Source organism: Ceratotherium simum, chromosome 9, assembly GCF_057802395.1.
Source record: "Ceratotherium simum simum isolate JZ-2026a chromosome 9, ASM5780239v1, whole genome shotgun sequence".
In the NCBI taxonomy this organism is placed as follows: domain Eukaryota; kingdom Metazoa; phylum Chordata; class Mammalia; order Perissodactyla; family Rhinocerotidae; genus Ceratotherium; species Ceratotherium simum.
In genome coordinates this window covers 16,644,263-16,662,727 of record NC_141908.1, presented here as the reverse complement: position 1 = coordinate 16,662,727, position 18,465 = coordinate 16,644,263, and the positions used below count along the sequence as shown (strand labels likewise).

Below are 18,465 nucleotides of genomic sequence, written 5' to 3'. Positions count from 1 at the left end.
AGTTGCAGGAGAGAAACCCTGATTGCTATTCCCAAGCTACTGAGTTTCCCAGCACTAATCAGTAACCACATTCAGACCACATAAAGTGTAACATCCTTCACCACGTTTCTCTTCTAGCTTGCTCGCAGCAAGAGATCTTTATTGGCCCTAACCAAAAGACCAAAATGCATGTAAACATTTTTGTGAGGGGTGATTCTTATTTTTGTTTTCCTTGCTTAAAATGACATTTCTGTAGCCATCCCCTGAAAGCATTAGGAGAAGAGGGTGTGTGTCTGTGTGTCTATGTGTGTCTGTGTCTTTGTGTAGGTGTCCATGCTTAGCAGGCCTAGACTTAGACATCTTTTTCCTAGTCATTTTCCAATGAAGAGCAGCCTTTGGATTCATTTTGTGATTTTAAGTAATCCTTTTGATATCACCCAACAGGCATATTTAAGGATTTAAGGGACAGTTTGCCAGTGACTTCTTTAATACCAATTTAAGAAAAAGTATTTTTTCCAGTCACTTAAGAGAACTGTAGATAGACATGACAGAGAAACTGTACGCACTGAATCCAGCACAGAGAAACACCAGCCCACCCACATTTAACTAACTGAAACTCTGGGTTTTCACAGAGTTGAATAAAAAATAATTATCTTCCTCCTGCTTCCACACTCACTGTTGTAGCTGGTGCCAGTTCTGAAGTGTGAAAACTGCCACCTGTTACATTGCTTCTGCCCCTGTGCATTTCTCCTCTGCGCGCCAAAGGACACAGCCCAGGCCACACCTCTCCTGAGGTTTCACTTTGTCCTGCATCCGGGCAAGGCAGACACTCCAGGGGTCTCGAAAATCTCTTATATTCTTTAAGGACATCCAGTATTCTTTAAATTCATCCCCGTATTCTCAAACCTTCATTGTAAGGCAATTTCCCATTTTATTTTGTGAACAATGAGGAATTTTTTTTCCCTTCACGTAAAACTACTTGGATGTTTAAAAAGCCTCACGGATGTATTCAGCCTTCCCCATTTGTAATACACAATATGATCCCCGTTTATTTCATGTGTTTTAGTCTCTAATCTTGCAGTCTTAGGGCTGCTGATTATTTCAAGGAGCTTGGCTTATGGCAATAGAAATGCTCCTTGAAAGTCATATGTTTATCAAATTTTTTGAAAATCAAAATCTATTTTCCTGTTTAGTTACTGGGGAAGTTATTATCTCTACTTTTTGAGTGAAGGAAACTTAAATGTCTTCTGTGTGATGAGACCCTTAACTACCCTTCAGGAAATAAATGCATGTTCCCCACCAGGCCGTACAGCATCTTGTCCTTGGAACTCAGTCACTTTCAAAGACGATCAAGGGTGTTAGGAGAGGAGCAACATAAGGAAAAATTATCACAAAAAAAATGTGGCCAGTAAATAAGAAATATAATTATCATCCTCCCTTTATTCCACTAACATTTATGGCTCTCCTATATGTCAGGTGTGTTCTGGGCACAAAGGATGCAAAGATAGATCAGGTCATGGTACCCACGTGGTAGACTGAGCCATCACAACAGTATACATAACAAAGGCTCATGGATGCCGTAACAGTCTGCACAGGGAAGGGAAAATAAGAGGGGCAGTGGTCAAGGCTCCTGGTCAGAAAAGGATTCATAGGAGATTTTCCTCCACTCAAGTCTCTAGAGTGGGTATTGGCCAGCCTGAAAAGTGAGAAGGACATCCTAGAGAGAGGAAGATACATGAGCCGGAACACGGAGACACTAACTGCCTTTCTGGGCTCACAATTCAGCCTGTTGCCATCCTCAGCTGGCCGGCTAAATAATGTGCTTGATACCTATCTGCATGCTCACTGACTTGTTTTCAAGGTGCTGCTGAGTGGTTTCAATTTTATCTGTAAAGCCCCGGATCATTTGTATCCTGATGACTTCTGAGATTGCTTTCTCCCCTTCACCCCCACATTGCCACTGCATACTGCCTAGTGAGCCCCTGATTCATGAGCTTGCCTGGGAATGGAGAACTTTCTTTCTCTCCTCCCCATTCTCCTTCCCTTTCCATAGAGGACTCTGTATCTTTGAAATGTGTTTCCATTTCATCACTGGCTTTTCATTTTGACACAGAAAAAAATGCTAAACTGAACCTGCCATATTCCTAGGTATCGACCTAAATCCAATGCCTTAAAAACTCTAGAAGGAAGTGGTATGCCCAGCAGTGACAGGTGCAAGAGAAGCCTGTGGAAACTCACAGTGTCTTTATTGTGAAACTGTGTTTTGATTATTCCTTATCTTATATGTGACTAAGTTCAGAAACTCTTATTGAAGAAAGGCCCCATTTAAAACCAACTTTGGTAACTTGTACCCCCCTTCCGGAAAAATATCCTAAAGTATATGGTTTGCTGATGATAGTTTAAGTGGCAATAGACATGGCCTTCCCCACCCATTCCAGCCAAGCAAAGAGTAAAACATCCACGTAAGGTTAGGAATAAAAGCATCTTCCATTTACTTACTTTGTTTATGTGGTGACAGACCAAGCAGTGGCCTGTGTGTCGGGTGTGAGTTTACAGACATTAGAAAGTTTTGAGGCCAGCCTGGTGGTGTAGTGGTTAAGTTCGTGCGCTCCACTTCGGTAACCTAGGGTTTGCAGGTTCGGATCCCAGGCACGGACCTATGCACCGCTCGTCAAGCCATGCTGTGGCAGGCATCTCACATATAAAGTAGAAGAAGATGAGCACGGATGTTAGCTCAGGGACAGTGTTCCTCACCAAAAAAAAAAAAAAAAAAGAATTGTCATTGCTATTCCTAGTCCTAAAAGAGTGGCTTTTGAAGTTTTTGTTTATGTTTGTTTTGTTTTGTTGGGTTTTTTTTTTTTTTTTTGGAAGGGGAGAAGCAAGGAATTTGAAAGTATTATTCTGAGGGTATTTAACGTGGGTTGAAAATGCACTGGCCCCAGGGTGGACAGCATGTCTATTCATTTTCATTCTGCCAGTAGCTTCAAGCAGAATGCTTGAATATCACCAGATTTTGATAGGCTGTAATACGGAAGAGTCACAAATTAATTACAAACAGGTTTTTTTGACCCACACATTTGTTTTAGATAAAGATTGGGAGATTTCATATATGAATTCCAGATTTCCATTGCTCTTGAAAAATCAGAAGTCTGGCAGCACTGAGCCCACATTTTCACTGGAGAAGACTCAGCTAGCACACAGGCAGGGGGAGTAGTGATGGAGAGTGGGAACTCCACAGCTAGACTCCTGGATATGAATCCTGGCTCTGAATCCTGGCTCCTCACAGCTGTGGGGCCTTGGGCAAGAAACTTAGCTCCTTGTGCCTCCTTTTATTACGTGTTAAGTGGCATAACTAATGGTACCTGCCTGATAGAGTTCTTCTGTCCAGTCTTTGGGGCAATAGCAAGTGCTACATAGATGTTAGGTAATAAGCAGTAGCTGCCCCTACTGGGTGGGTGCACCCCAGTTCACTATAGCCTCCACTACCCGCTCACACCATCCACACATTTGTCCTTATGTCGGACCTCCCTGGTGCCTGACTGTGAGCTCCACTGGCAACAAATTTTCTTCCCCTAGTCTAGAACCAGGCCGTCCATCAGCCGTCTATGGAGAAAGGGAGGAGTTTCAACAAAGATAAGAAGGAGACTGAAGGAGTGTATGTGGGAAGGATCTTGTACCTACTCCGGAAACTAAGGTCTATGTCTTCAGTTGTCCACAGAGACTTAAGTATAAGAACCATAAAAGGAGAGACAGGGCCGATCCGGTGGCACAAGCGGTTGAGTGCGTGCTCCACTGTTGAGGCCCGGGGTTTGCCGGTTTGGATCCCAGGCGCGCACCGACGCACTGCCTGTCAAGCCATGCTGTGGTGGCGTCCCATATAAAGTAGAGGAATATGGGCATGGATGTTAGCCGAGGGCCAGTCTTCCTCAGCGAAAAAAGAGGAGGATTGGCAGATGTTAGCTCAGGGCTGATCTTCCTCACACACACACAAAAAAAGGATGGACAGTGGACTCTTGCCCTAAGAAGGTGGCCCCTGTGAATCCCCAGAGGACTTGAATCACGGGAAAGTTGCTGTTTCAACTGCTGCTCTCTACCTAGTTTCTAAGACCTTGCTTTCATGGGGAGAATCACAAGAGAATGGCTCCTTTCACCCCGTGAGTATCTGCTGCCTGGTGGGAAGGTGGAGATGTGGGAGGAGGAGGAATTCATGATGATTAATCTTAGCTCCTGGACCTATTAAACAAAAACATGTTTTCTAGATTGTTGGAAGACAGCATTAATCAGAGTTCCTTTCCTTTACTTAACTTGCTCACAAGTCAAGAGGTTAAAACTTGCTCTGCTTGTCATTAGCAAAACATCTGTCTCCAACGTTACTGGGTGAAGGGCTTAGGTGATTCCCCCAAGGTGCCTCCAAGGACACTGCCCCGGGAACCCTGTTGAATGGGTATTTCACACATGAACACACGCACTGCCCCGTTTCACTTGGAGCGTGCTGCTGCCCATCCTGGAATGATCATATTGATGCTTTCACAAACATTTTCCCTCTGTGCAATTTTTATCTTGAGGCTGGAGAAAGAGACCGTCTCATTATTTATCTTGAGTGTTTGAGAGGCCTCCTTTGAGAAGGTCATTGTCTGCAACAGCAAAATAATCATGGGATTTCTGGAGAAGCTGGTGAAAGAAAAATGATTCATTATTTCAAGAATTATTTTGCCTTTAGTCCCCAAAATGGATGAAGGCTTCTAACAATATGTAAGAGAGAGCAAGGCTTAACTTATTATATGAAAGGTTACACTTTAAAGGGAAAAGAAGTTCAAACGTTACATTTGTAGCTCCGCTGTGAGATAACTAGGGTCAAGGCAGTCCATCTGTTACCCCATGGTCTTCCGCATGTTATTGTACTACTGCTTTTGCAAGGGAGGCCTGCCTGCCCTCCTTCCCTTCTCATCCATTTGGACTAATGAGATTGGAAGAATTTTTTTAGGTTCTATTCAAGGAGCGCCCCCCCCTCCCCCGCCCCGGTCCCTTTTGGAATGCTGGAACATATAGCATATTCGTTCATGCAGGCTCAACCTGACCCCATGTTCTTGCCATGTCACACAAAAACATGCCTCTTCATAGCACAATATATTTTACTGATGGGGGAGTGGTGGTGGGGCTGCTTGACTGCTATGAACAGTATCATGAAACAGACCAAAAGGTAGTTTCTAATACAACCAGTGCATCCATGCCTGGTACCAAGACACCCATTAAGTTGGGTAATTTTTGCAATAAAGTTTGTTTGGCATTAGTGCAAACCAGATACCCAGCATGAGGCAGCTTGACTGATAAAGATACTGAATTTTAAAATGAAAACCAGAGAGGCTGAGTGATCAATATGACCTTGTCTACTCACAAGTCAGATAACTTATGGAAATAACGTAAAGACCCTGTGAACTCTTTTGCCTGACAGAAAGGTTTTAAATAATATTTTAAGAAAATCAAAAGCAGACATCGCCTGGACCTGCTGTACAGATTAGATCTGAAATGAAAGACCCTGAGTTACACAATTAACTATTGATTTTGTTGATCCACATTTAATTCTCATAGCAATCGTGTTGTGTTTACACAGTCGTGTGGGGCAGACATACTTCACATGGAGCAAGGCACCTTTCACTTTTACATTAATTTAAAAATTAAATTGTTCTGTGCGTGTGAGACAAATTAAAGTTTATTTTTATTGTAGCGGATGGCTGACTTAAACCTCATAAATGGCATTAAGCCAGCCTTGGTGGTTCATGAAGAGAATAGCTTTTATAATGCAAGAGTCAGTTTGCCAACTGAATATATTGCAGGTGGGGCAGAGAGAATAAAAAGCATCTGCATGCTGCTTGGTACTAGAATTTTGTACTAAGGCAGCTATAATTTAATCTCCGTGCAGTTTAATTTCTTGATTTGATACACTTGGTAATATTTGTGGGTTTATCGCCTGAATAGTGCATCTGGTTGCTGCCCCTAAGAACGTCATCATTGTGATGTTTACACTCTCGCTCACATCACCAAGTTTCCCTCTGTCTTAAGAAGATAAGAATCTGAATTTGAGCAAATTGCCTGGGACTGGCTCAGACCAGGCAAGGCACTTGCTGGCTGAAGGAAGCATTTAAGAAAAAGGTAGAGCCAATATCTATACCATCTATCAAGGGCCTACTCTTTTCAATATTTCACTCCCTGAGAAACTTCTTGTCTTGGCTATTGCTCCTGGATTTCCAGGAAGCAATGGCAGCTGTTACCTCACTCAGCCACGGGCCAAGCCTAAGTGGAGGTGCAGAAGAAAGCCCCAGATGACTTAGAGCAGAGCTGCCTGACCAGGATGGCCATGGGATGTGAGTGCACACATCTCTGCTCTTGACAGAGAAAGGAAATGGCTTTTGCTGAAGTAAACAACAGACATCCATTAATCCGAGGGTTGCCCTGGTTGTTGATGCTGACCTGGAACCCAGGAGACCACGCCACTGCTGGTACATCTAGGGGCTGGAAAGCAGCTATGCTATCACGAGTTAGGTGAAAGGCTGAAATAATCTTATTTTATGTCTCTTCATCATGGAAAAGCAGACATTATAAAAAAACTCGGTCAAGTCTATGAGTTCCAGAGGAAGTGATATAGTGAAGATAGATCTATTATAGTGACTATATTTATTGACATGCAATGAATATCAACTCCAGGAGATACAAGACACAGTGTCAGAACTGAGAAGGAAAGCAGAAAAAAATCTAGTCCATGGCCTCAAGAAGTGTGTAATCTAATTGAAAAGTGAGACATTGATAAGAAAGAACCTATAAAATAGAATGGATAAAAGTTCAAGGTCAAATGGATAATTTGGCCATTTAGGCCAGGAATTCGTCGAGAGAGAGATCCCTGTGGATGAGCTATTGTAGAAACAGAACAAGCAGCTCTTAATAACTAAAAAAAGGATCAAGTTATAAAACTTGATTACTATTGACAACAACATAGAATTAGAGAAAAGAGAAGAAATTCCAATTTAAACATGTTGAATTTAAGAGATAAAGCCCAGAATGGTTACGAAAGGTGAATGTAAACAGTAGTTGGTTAACCTATGAAAAATATTTGCCCTAATGATGTTTCTAACTAAAAATGGAAGAAGATCAAAAGAAGCTAAGCAAGTTTAGGGAGTTATTTTGAAAATAGGATTGGGGTAAAGCGGCACATCCACAACTTTGAGTTTGACGGGATATTTGTGTTCTAGATGCTGCTATCAGGCCAAATAGCAGGCTGGATAGAGTCTTCTAATTTGGTTCTCAGAGATTCATCTCCCAATATATCTGAAGCTTTGATCTATATTGACATCATATTAAAGAATCCTTAACATGTACATTCCATGTGAGGAGTAGCTTTGTCTCATATACCACCGTTATCTCCAGTGTCTAGAATACTGTCTACTACATAGTAGGTGCTCAATAATTATCAGTTGAATAAATAAATGATGTGATAGAGGCAGAATAATCTCTATTTAAATGTTTATTGAAATCTGGGTAAAGAGTTGAAGTAATGATTGTTGCTGTCATATTGTGGCAGAGCAAGGGATGGAATCCAGAATGAAAGTGATTCCCATTGACGTTCTCCCAACTAGCCCATCCTTCCATTCTAGGACCCCCAGTGCTTACTGGGTAATGTGGACTAAGAGCGTCTTACCATTGCCACTATAAACTGGAATGCAACACAGAATGTAAAGCTTAATGTCTTAATCTTTAGAACAATTCCCACCAAAGAATCTTCTCTTTAGAACAAGGATTAATAAATTGGCACCAATTCTGAGTTGTCCTTGCTCTCAGGATTCAATATGTCCTTGGAAAATAACTTTATCCAAAGCAAAGACTGACCAGCCCTATAACGGAAACATGAATTGCATTAGGAGATGAAGAGCTTAAAGATGAGTAGAGTGAACATTCTTCACATCCACAAGTATCAGTGTGTTCCTGGATGAACCTTAGCTTAGAGTCCCATTTGATTCCATGGCCTCAAGTGCCTAATAGGTTGAATGCCATAGTGCACTGTGGCTCCTAAATGGTCTACTAAACCCTGTTAGAAGTAATTGCAGGTACTGCCTAATTATTTATAGTAATGAGTAACATAGAATGTTTCTCCCTGGCTTTGCCACTCACAGCATACTTCACAATAAAACTGAGCACTTTCAGGTACATTTTTATGATGTCCACCATTATGATGATATTGGAGATGTTCCTTTGGAAGGAGAACCTCCATGAAAAAAAATAGTGTAATCTTTTTTACACTTATCTTATCCCCCCAAAAAGTGCATTTTTTTTTCTTGTAAGAGCTGTCAAAAATCTATCACTCCAAAGTGAAAACCTAGCTATATGGTGCTGGAATATACAGATGGTTCCTCCATGCTGTATTTTCCTCTGACAAGCTTCGTGGGCTCTTGATGCTGCAGACACACTGACATCTAAGCCAGACATGGCCCAAACTTGCTGGACAGATAGATATCATGTTTAAGACAGGAATGATGGAAAGGTTAGTCAAAGAGAAAAGTCTAATCAATCTTTTAAGTCAAGCAAGTAGCATATATATGTATCCATTTTTATTCATAATGGCACCTATAAATTAAAGACAGAAAAGCTTGATGCCCTCACTCTCATCAGCTGGAATCATTAACCTGACACTCGAATGAACAGATTGAGAAGCTCCCAGCCCAGAACCTACTCAATTCTCATTCCTGAATAAAATTTTCGTTAGTATTATTGTGCTAGAAAAAGAGAAAGGCATCCAGCAACACAGATAAGCACGTTCCATTTAGTTAAGCTAATTATACAGGTTAGTATCAATGAGCTGGCTTGTTTTCCCAATTCTAAGTCAGTATAAAACAGTGCAGATTTTACTTTTGGAGAAACTGACCAATATTGATCACATGTGATGCATTATTTAATGTGATCAACCTGCATTTTAAATTAGATTCGTGGATCCACCCTCCATCTGAAAAACAAAAATCAAAAAACAAGTTTTCAAATGGGCATTTCAAGTTATGGCACTAACATTAGAGTTTGCAGAAATTCCAAACATGTCCTTTGCGTGGTCATACAACAATTTTACCCAAACTTATAATTACATGCCTTTCCGCTTCCCAAATGCTTTTTTCTCCCGTACACAAAGTTTGTGATTTTCTTTGTGTTTCTTTTTTCTCTTCCCACAGAGGGACTTGACCCCACATCTTCCCCCATTTTCCATATATGGGAACATTTCCCATCTCTTTGATAAAATGACTTCTCTTTCCTTCTATCTTTTTGATCTAGTCTTAAATATGCTTTGTGGCCATTGGTTATCTCCAAGCGGAATTCCTTTCTTTCCACAAGGTGCATTATTTTCTAGCAACCCTAAGCTTCCTACTGACCTTCTCTCTGCTTGCTTTGTTTTTTTTTTTTTCTTCAAAAAGTAAGCTCATTTTTTACCCCCTGTGGGTTCAGGAGTTCCAGCAAAGGTCATTGAAAGTCAATGATCATGGTAAAGGACAGCAATATAGTTGATAATATAGTCATAAGAGCACATCTCAGCTGAAAATTACTCTTTCTCCTAATAAAACCAGTTTGCCCTGGAGATACTGAAGAATCTTCAGGACCACAGTAAGGAAACAGAGAGTGCCCCCAAGTGCCGAATCACACCTCCCAGTGTGTGGTTGGATGGAGAAAGTGGTTCTCTGTTACCAATACATCGCATTAATTCTTCAGAAGGGCAAGTGAAGAGTAATGTGTCCAGTTGAGGTGATAGAGGGAATTGAGCACCAGGAGGAAGTCATTATCCAAGTTAGAATTTGACCGGGTTAGCAGGGTTAACACCACAACTATAGAGAAAAGTCTGGAGGGTCTCTCGTGTTCCCCAAAGGCCAATCTATCTATTTTCTATGTCTCATTCAGAAAGGAGCTCTGCTAGGAATACAGGAAAAGGTGGCATTAAAGAAGAGACTAACTAGTGCCTCTGAGAAAAGAGAAATGACATCAGCTGTGTCTTTTCCCTTGTGGTTGGCCTGCCCCCAGCAAATATCACTTAACGTAGACTTTGCAATATGCACAAATCTTTGACTAAGAGACCCTGGATTAAAATACCTCCTCCCCATCCCCACAACAAGAGCATAACACTTAAGTCTGCCCTGAATCCATCTTTCCAGTGCCCCGTATTTTCTCATCAGAGAAAGGATGGGGGAAATCACAACTTCAACTTTAACCCAAAGCCCCGGATTAGCCAGACTGTCTCCTCTATTGGATTATCTGCTTCGGAAAGGAAGCTCTCCTGTCTTTCACATCTGCTAAATCACCACACTCCTGTTTCTTCACCCATGGAGAGGTTTTTCTGCCCAACCTAAATCACTGCAGTCTGTGAATTTTCTGCATCTTCTTCTTTTTTTTTCTTTCTTAATTACAACTAAGTGGCAAAGCATTCATGAAGTTGAATTTTTTTTCAATTTTTGCTTCCTGTGTCTTCTTGCCCCTAATGCACATATGACTGTTTAGTTAAAATCTGCATCATCGTACGTAATGGGAAATGTTGGGTGGTGGTAGGGGGTGTGGTGGTAACACTTCTTCCTAGTTTTCAGTGTTTCTTTCCATGTGGAGGGACCACTCCTGGCATCTCTGGACACCCCTCATTCACTTCTCCTCAAGAGAAGGAGAGGTGGCTTGTTTAATTAGAAAGTTAGGAGGGGAGCAGGGAGTGTTTAGGCCCATCTCCTGCTCTTCTCACCCTTTCTGTGGAGTCAGGCTGGCTGTGAGAAGCACACATTCTGTTCTGTCCCTTCATACCAGAGGTTTTATGGGAAGACACTTGCCCCCCAGCCCAGGGCTGCCAGTTACTAAGCCTGTCTATTTCTATGACCAGCATTAGGAAACCCACTTCTTTGTAGATAGAAGCCTCATTCTCCAATATAAGCTTTCTCAATAATAAAGCTGATATTTTAGCCTCCCACCAGCCTTCTTCTTTTATCTTATTCGTCAATTCATTCAGAACTAAGGTGGGGAAGAGAGTTATTTATTTTGCCACCTCAAATTCCAATAATAGATGCCAGAAGATGCCCAATTAAGAATATTTTAGAGTCATAGAGCTTTATAGAGCAAAAGATGCTAAAAAACTTTAATGTAAAGAAATTAAGGTTCAGAGGGGTTACACAGCTAATTAGCACATTACCAGGAACTTAACACTGGTTTCCAAATACCTGGGCTAGTGCACAGTGATTAGGACCCCCAGTTCTGTAGTCAGGCTACTTCTGCTTAAATCCTGATTCCCTAACTTAGTAGCCGATGTGTATGTGCCTAATATTTAAACTTCTCTACTCTGGATTTTCCCATTTGTATAATGGGGATGAAAATAGTGTGGTCTCATAGGGTGGCTTTAGGGATTAAATGAGATAATTCATGCAATGCATTCAACCCAGGACCTGACGCATAGTAAAAACACTTTATAAATGTAGCTATTATTTTCCTACCACATGTCTTCTTGAACTGATTGGCAGTAAATCTCTATAGCAATAGAGAAATAAGAAATTATGTCAATGAAGATACTATTTACATTCATTTGTGTTAAGATCTTCAGTCCTCTTTTTAGGGCCCAGCTGAGGAATGATACAGCATTTGAATTTCACGAATAGATTTGAATCTCTTTCTGACATTTTATAGTAGACATACTAACCAATATTTTCAAGATATAATCAAAGGATGGAAACTTCTTTGAAACAGTGAAAGAGTAGCCTTCATCATAGAACACTAATCCATTATGCTATTTCATGAATTTGCTACTTGTTTCTCCCCAACTATGGGCGAGAGTTTCTGGCTGTATGTGTTTAACAAGTATCTGTTTGAAGCTGACATCACCAGGCATATATATTTTTCTGGTTTATCATTTGAGTTTTTCTGTATCACCTTATGTATTCTCCCCCTCTTTTCCTTATGGCAAGGGCCCATATTGCCTTCTATTTTATCCTCCCTAGTGTTCAGGATACACATTGGCCTAAGCAGAATCTCTACTCCATGATTATTGTTGACTGTGGGAAAAAATAGTATGCGTTTCTGTACTGAAACCCAGGAAACCAAGTTTCTAGGTCTAATTTCCCCTGGATTTAAATTTATGTGAACCACAAATTCCATAAATACCCCATGTAAAGTACAGCTGACACCAGCCTCCCTCACCTTCCAGACTGATGTAAGAGCAAAGTGAGATCATAGATTGGAAAGCTCTTCGGAAATAAAAGCTATTTATTATTTATAACCCAGGTACTGGCCTGATACTTTCCTGAGTCTGCTTGGGGTTCTAGAATCCCTTGGAATAGGCACATGACTATCTGTGTTTCTGTCTTTACGGTGATTCTGTCCCTTACAGAATCTAAAAGGGCAAGAAATGGACTCGAATGGACTACTACTGGGCGTGGACTAAATGGGCGACTACTGGACCTGAAGTTGTCTACAGAATGGTCTACAGATGCAATAGGGGCATATTAAATGGAAATTTCTTGGAATGCCCTCCTCTTTCTTACTGTATATCTTAATCCTATTCACCCTTCAAACTCATTCCAAGATCCCCCTCTTCTATGAAACTTACTCTGAGAATCAAGACCACACGATTATTCACTCAAAGCCAGTCACACAGTAGATGGGTTTGATTGATTGATTAACTGTTGGACTACAAGGAATTAAATTAGTTAGGGTAAAATTCTCAAGGGATTTATGGAGAATATGTCACTATCTACTTCTTGCTTGAATTATCACTAATAATGCCATGATTACACTAAAGACAGGAAACTATTTTAAGGATATGCAAAGCTGTTTATTTTAAACTTGAAAATATATTCTCGCCTACCCTGTTTAGTCCTACTTTTGTTCCCAAATGCAATAAAAAGCCCTACCAAAAAGTGAACTGTACAACTGTTGCCACCTATAGGTGACAAATATAGTATATTAATTTTATCATAATTCTGATGAAGCACAATATATAAAGGAAATGAAGATGTTTTATGGAGCCCACACAATACTTGTCAAACACTAATCTTTACTGGGTTTGTTATCATTAATATTATTGTTGTTGTTCTGTAATTTTATTTCAGATGCTCCCCATAAAGACAATATTGGCTGATAGTTGTAAAGTTCTTTTTCAGGATAGAGGTTAAGAGTTTGGGCTCTGCAGGCCGACTGCCTGGGTCCAAATCTAGACTTCACCATGCGCTGCTACCTGACCTTAAACAAGATGCTTAACTTCCTCAAGCCTCAATTGCCTGTAAATGGAGCTGCTAACAACACCTACCCCATAGAATTGATGTGAGCATGAAAACAGATAATCCATGCAATATGCTTAGCAGGGCATCTGCACAGAACAGGCGCTCAATTAAATGCTAACTGTTATTACCATGATTAGTTTGCAAAGCACCTTCACATAGAGTGGCTGCAAACTCGTGTGTGCTATCTTGTTACCATTCGACAGACACATCATTAGCACATTACTGTTTGGCCTCAATCACTCTAGTATTTTAAATTTAAATGTTACGTAGCTTCAAAATTTTAAAAATACCTGAGATCTGACAAGACATTGTTGAGGCTGGTTCAGAATGCTTCTAATTGGAGGCAGAGAGGTAAGCTACTCTGGTGCCTTTATTCTTAGCTGGCAGGAACCGTGGAGAAACCCAAGCCAACAGTTGAGAATTTGCTGATGCTAGAGAAAGTTGAATCCATCATCAAGTCTCCACTGAGAATCTACTGACGATTTAGCATTGGGCTAGGCCTTTAGTGAGGAAGCTGGAGGGGGGAGGGGCATACGGAAGTCAGGTAGTATACAGAAAAGACGACGAAAACATGGTCTCTAGCTCAGAAGTTCAAACAATGCAAAGATTGTGATTTGACATATGTAGTGGGGGCTTTTGTTATTATTGTCTTGTTTTCTCTTAATATAAGCAAAGAATTAAAAATCAGAGGATTTTAAATATAAGCAAATATTGTTCTAGGTTTTTGGCCTCACCTTTAAAATGGAAAGATCTGGACCCACATTTCTGCACAGCAGCAATAAGCTAGATCTAGGTAGCCGCTCCTGGCTTTAGACTAGGCACATGGTCTTGAGCTGACCACAGTCCTCCTCACTCCCTATTGCTCCCCAACACTGAGGCTGAATGCCAATTTGCCCTCATCATCACTCTTGTCCTGATGTTGTTCTTATAGTCAAGAACTATTTCTGTACCCATCTCTCAAAACTTTAAAAGGAAGACTGAGGAGGCCATGTGATTTTCTTAAAATGGGCCATTCCTTCATTTCCATCACCTCTCTGGCCAGTGTAGGCCTTTCTTATAATTAATTGAAGAAACAAACCTACAAGCATGAAACATTTAGAAAACGGGATGCACTACTTTTGTCCCATAGACAGCAGGTGTTTTAATGGTAAATCACTCTTTCCTCATCTCTACCTTAATACACTGACTTAAACTTGTCACCTGTTTGTCTTCCCGCCAAGACTACAAGTTCTTCTAGACTAGTGGTTCTCAAATTTTAGTGTGTATCAGAATCACCTGGTGAGCTTGTTAAAAACATTTGCTGGGCCTCACTGTTTCTAATGTAGTACGTCTGGATGGGGCTCAAAATTTGCATTTCTAACAAGCTCCCAGGTGATGCTGATGCTGTTGGTCTGGAGAACAGTTTGAGAACCACTGTTCTAGCCTAAGAATCTTGTCTTACTATTATTTATTTATTGAGCACCTACTTCTATGTGACAGATTCTTAAGGTGTTTTATTTCTAATACTTACATCAATTCTGAAATAAAGGTGTGTCTTATCACCATTTTACATCTGAGGAAGGATGCTCACAGGACTCACACAGCCAGGGCAAGAGCAAAGCTGTGATTCGAGCTCAGCTCTGTCTCCTCCAGGGCCTCGACTTCCCCCCTACAGGACACGATTTTATTCAGCTGTGTATCCTCAGCACCAAAACCTTCTACCTGCATCATGGTAGCTTCTCTAATGAGTATTTATTGAATGAATGTGATCCACATTGACCAGAAATAGGCGAGGAAAATGCTTGTGGTTCTTGAATGAAGGAAAAGGGAGAAGATATTCAGATGAGGAGAAAATTGCACTGAATGGCCTTTATTTACCTACATTTGGTACCGCAAAGCATTTTCCACTCTCTCCATGTATTTTTAGTATCGTACTATATAATTCTTTCTAAAAAAAGTCTAAAAATGGACATGGCACTAAAAGGGGCTCTTGCATGGAGTTATTCCTAACTATGGAGCCACTCTTCTGTCATCAGCTGGGAGTCTATTCCTCAGCCTGCCTCTGGTTTCAAGGTAGCCATTTGAGATTGAAAATTAGCTTCACGAGTAATGCTCCTGCACGTTAATAGTATAATGAAATAAGCACCAGTTCAAGTATGCTTGTCAACTATTCCCGTAGAATTATGCCATTTCCCATAGCAGAGAGAAAACTCTGAGCCTGCTCTTAGGACACGAAGCCCGAAGCCATCCACTTCCGTATCTTTTTCTTTTCTCATTCTATTAAATATTTAGCACGTGAGAATCTTTAGGCTTTGTCTATGTCTGTTTTTCCCCGGATCAAAACACAATTTCCTCATTGCACCTTTGTACATCCCTTGTAACGTGTGAGGGTGGATTGGGGAACGGAACTGCGTATGTTAGAGCCTTGGAAGTAGCAATAGAGGTGGTTTGGCAAGTTAAATGGAATATTTGGGTGACAAAATGAAAAAAAAATACCGAGCATCTTGTCCTTTATTACATAAGAGCATGGTTTAGTAGAAACAAGAGCATGGAAGGCAGCCAGACAGGAACTCAAATCCTGTTCTCTGTCACTTGCTGAGCAACCTTGAACAAATAACCCTGTCACTCTGAGCTTTGTTTTCCTCCTCTTTAAAATGGGGCCATGTAAGACACTGAACGTATTTAAGCCTTTGTGAAAAGACTTGTAGATAAAATACACTGTCTTTTACATGGTGGATGCTTAATAAACGGTAGCTATTATCAGCTCTAAGCCCCTGTCCCACCTTCTTTCTTGTGTTTGGATGGAAGTTTTGCCTGAAAGAGGAAAAGAAGATGAAGATGTGTTAGTGGCTTTAACACCTCCACACTTGTTGCTTTTTGGGTCTGTGCCTCCCTCTTTTCTCTCACCTCAGACCTTAGGAGGCTCTTGAGCAACTGAATATATCCATGTTTATAGGGTTTACCTGCAGTAATTATTGAACATGACTGCTGTGTTTTATAAAGTCCTAGAACCTACCAGTAGCATCCTAAAAATATCCCTGTTTAAACTGGTATACTACAACCTCCTGGAGGGGAGAAGTTACTAAGGTTCAGACTTGTTACTATGATTCTTAAGCCTTTGGCCTTCTAGAATCTATACCCACAGACCTGGAGATCTCTTTCAAATATCTTAAAACTTGTAAAGGGACAAAATACAAACATGACAATGTTTCTCACCGGTGTACCATATACTTAAATTTTATGGCAATTTAAGGGATTGTACGCCCCTTTTTCTTTTTTTACATATAACCATAGCTTCTGGGTGAAATTCAATCCCTATCCATATTTAGAAACAGGACAACTAATATTACTTAGTAAGAAAAGAGAGGAGTTGGAAACTTTGATTAAGAAAAATAAGGTACTTTACCTGAACAAATTTCAAATGGATCCATTCAAAATGAAATTAAGTGGCACTTAACTGGTTTGCAAATTGGGACCTACTTATCTCAGTAAAATGATTAAAGTCTTGATTTATCCCTAAAATTGTCTTTATTATTACATTTAATTATACTAGAAGATTGTTAAAGACTTGTAGGTTCTCTCCACGCCTTTAAACTGTACTTTATACAGACAATAATTGAATATTAGACAGAATAACTTGATTTTCCGAAGAAATATGTTTCTAATATTTTCCTCATTTTATTGCAGAAATTGAAACGAGTTGAAGAAACAAAAGAAGATCCTGAGAATAGATTATCTAAAATTTCCCTGGAGTCATTCAATAAATATGACAGCAATACTGTGATTTTATTAGAAAAAGAGAAGAACTCTCTGGACAAAATTGAAGGACAAAAGGAAGAAAAAGAAAAAAATGAAGAGGCGTCTTTGAGTAGCTCAGACAGGCCTGGGGTAGACAATTTGGAATCTTTGAGTGATTCTTTATACGATAGCTTCTCTTCTTGTGCAAGTCAGGGTTCAAATGATGTATAAAGGACTTGTTTTCCCTTAGTGCGTTGGAAATGGAGCACTTAGGAAACAAGGGTGGGGAGGGGGCAGGCGGAGATGACAACAATAAACTATTGCAACACCAGAGCCTACATTGTCAGATTCACAGCAAGCCACCCACTGGAGCTTACTTCTCTGACAAGGCAATGATAGACTCCATTTGTTGTGTTTCATGAGGATGAGAAACACACCCATGATACAGAAGTCTTAATTTTGCACTTTTTTTTGAATACTTGTACAGAAGTTGTAAACTTTTTAAAAAAGAAATTATATTTGTAGCAAAAAAAAAAGACAGCAATAAATTGAATCAGTGCCATGCTCTTGAAATGATGTACTAAGTCTTAGAAGTTGATGATAATATATTTTTTAAAAATTCCAACTACAGTTTTTGTTCAGCTCATTGTCCTAGTCCTCACATTATTTGTGGGTATACTCTGTAAAGCTAAAACAGGGCCTGCCAAAAACCAGAAGGCTCATTGTAATCTCCATCTCGCAATCTCAATTTGATATAAACTGTAATTCCAGTGCAATTTCAAAATTGTTGCCAGAGAGATTCGTGTTCTAGCAATACGTGTAATTCTGCTTCTACTGAAAAATGTAGAGTACTGACCAGTGACACTGATCGGAAGGGATGTGTCTCAAAAGTGACTTAATTCTATTTTCAATAGGTTTTCTCTCTGAACATTTCCTTACATCCTCTTCTACTTAGTGCTTCTCTATGATCCTCAACATTATTTGTTGATTTTTATCTTCCTGCTCTTTTTATTAAAATCTGGGTAATTTAGAAATGAAAGCAAATTCCTATTTGCAATGTTCACTTTTTAAAAAACAAAATGGTTGGTGCTATGGAAAATTCTTACTTTGTAATATCCTTTTTTTTTCCTACAAAGTCTGTTTATATGTAAGGATAAATTCTATTTTAAAGGTTATGTGTATTTTTACTAGACGTGAACTATTTATAATTGCTTTTGTACAGGAGCTTGTAAACTAGGCATAATAGAATTTTTTTTAGGATCTATATGGTTACTTTAGTACATACTTGTTTCTTTAAAGAGTATTGTATGATCAGTGTTATTTGGTTAATTTGTGCAATTTGTTATATTTGAATTTTGTTATCTTAAATGAAAATTATGTAAAGTGTCATTGTCCTTCAGACTTTTAAAAATTCTTTTGCTTCATCTCTGAATAAAAGTCATATCACAATTGCACCCTCTGAAAATGTAAGAGAACTTGTTCAAGGACCCTTCCACCCAGT

The 18,465-nt window shown here is 39.9% G+C and overlaps 1 protein-coding gene across 5 annotated transcripts in view; it reads left to right on the top strand.

The window, feature by feature from the left end:
- The window catches only part of NCKAP5 (NCK associated protein 5), a 906,791-nt gene extending 888,565 nt beyond the window's left edge, over nucleotides 1–18,226 (top strand). For 4 of the 5 annotated variants that reach the window (XM_087435078.1, XM_087435074.1, XM_087435075.1 and 1 more), the window contains one exon: nucleotides 16,914–18,226. In XM_087435078.1, coding sequence (XP_087291204.1) covers nucleotides 16,914–17,195 — 282 coding nt within the window. In that variant the 3' untranslated portion in view covers nucleotides 17,196–18,226. The remainder of the gene's footprint in view (nucleotides 1–16,913) is intronic. The other variant, XM_087435077.1, reaches the window with a different exon arrangement.
- Nucleotides 18,227–18,465: the final 239 nt, after the last annotated feature.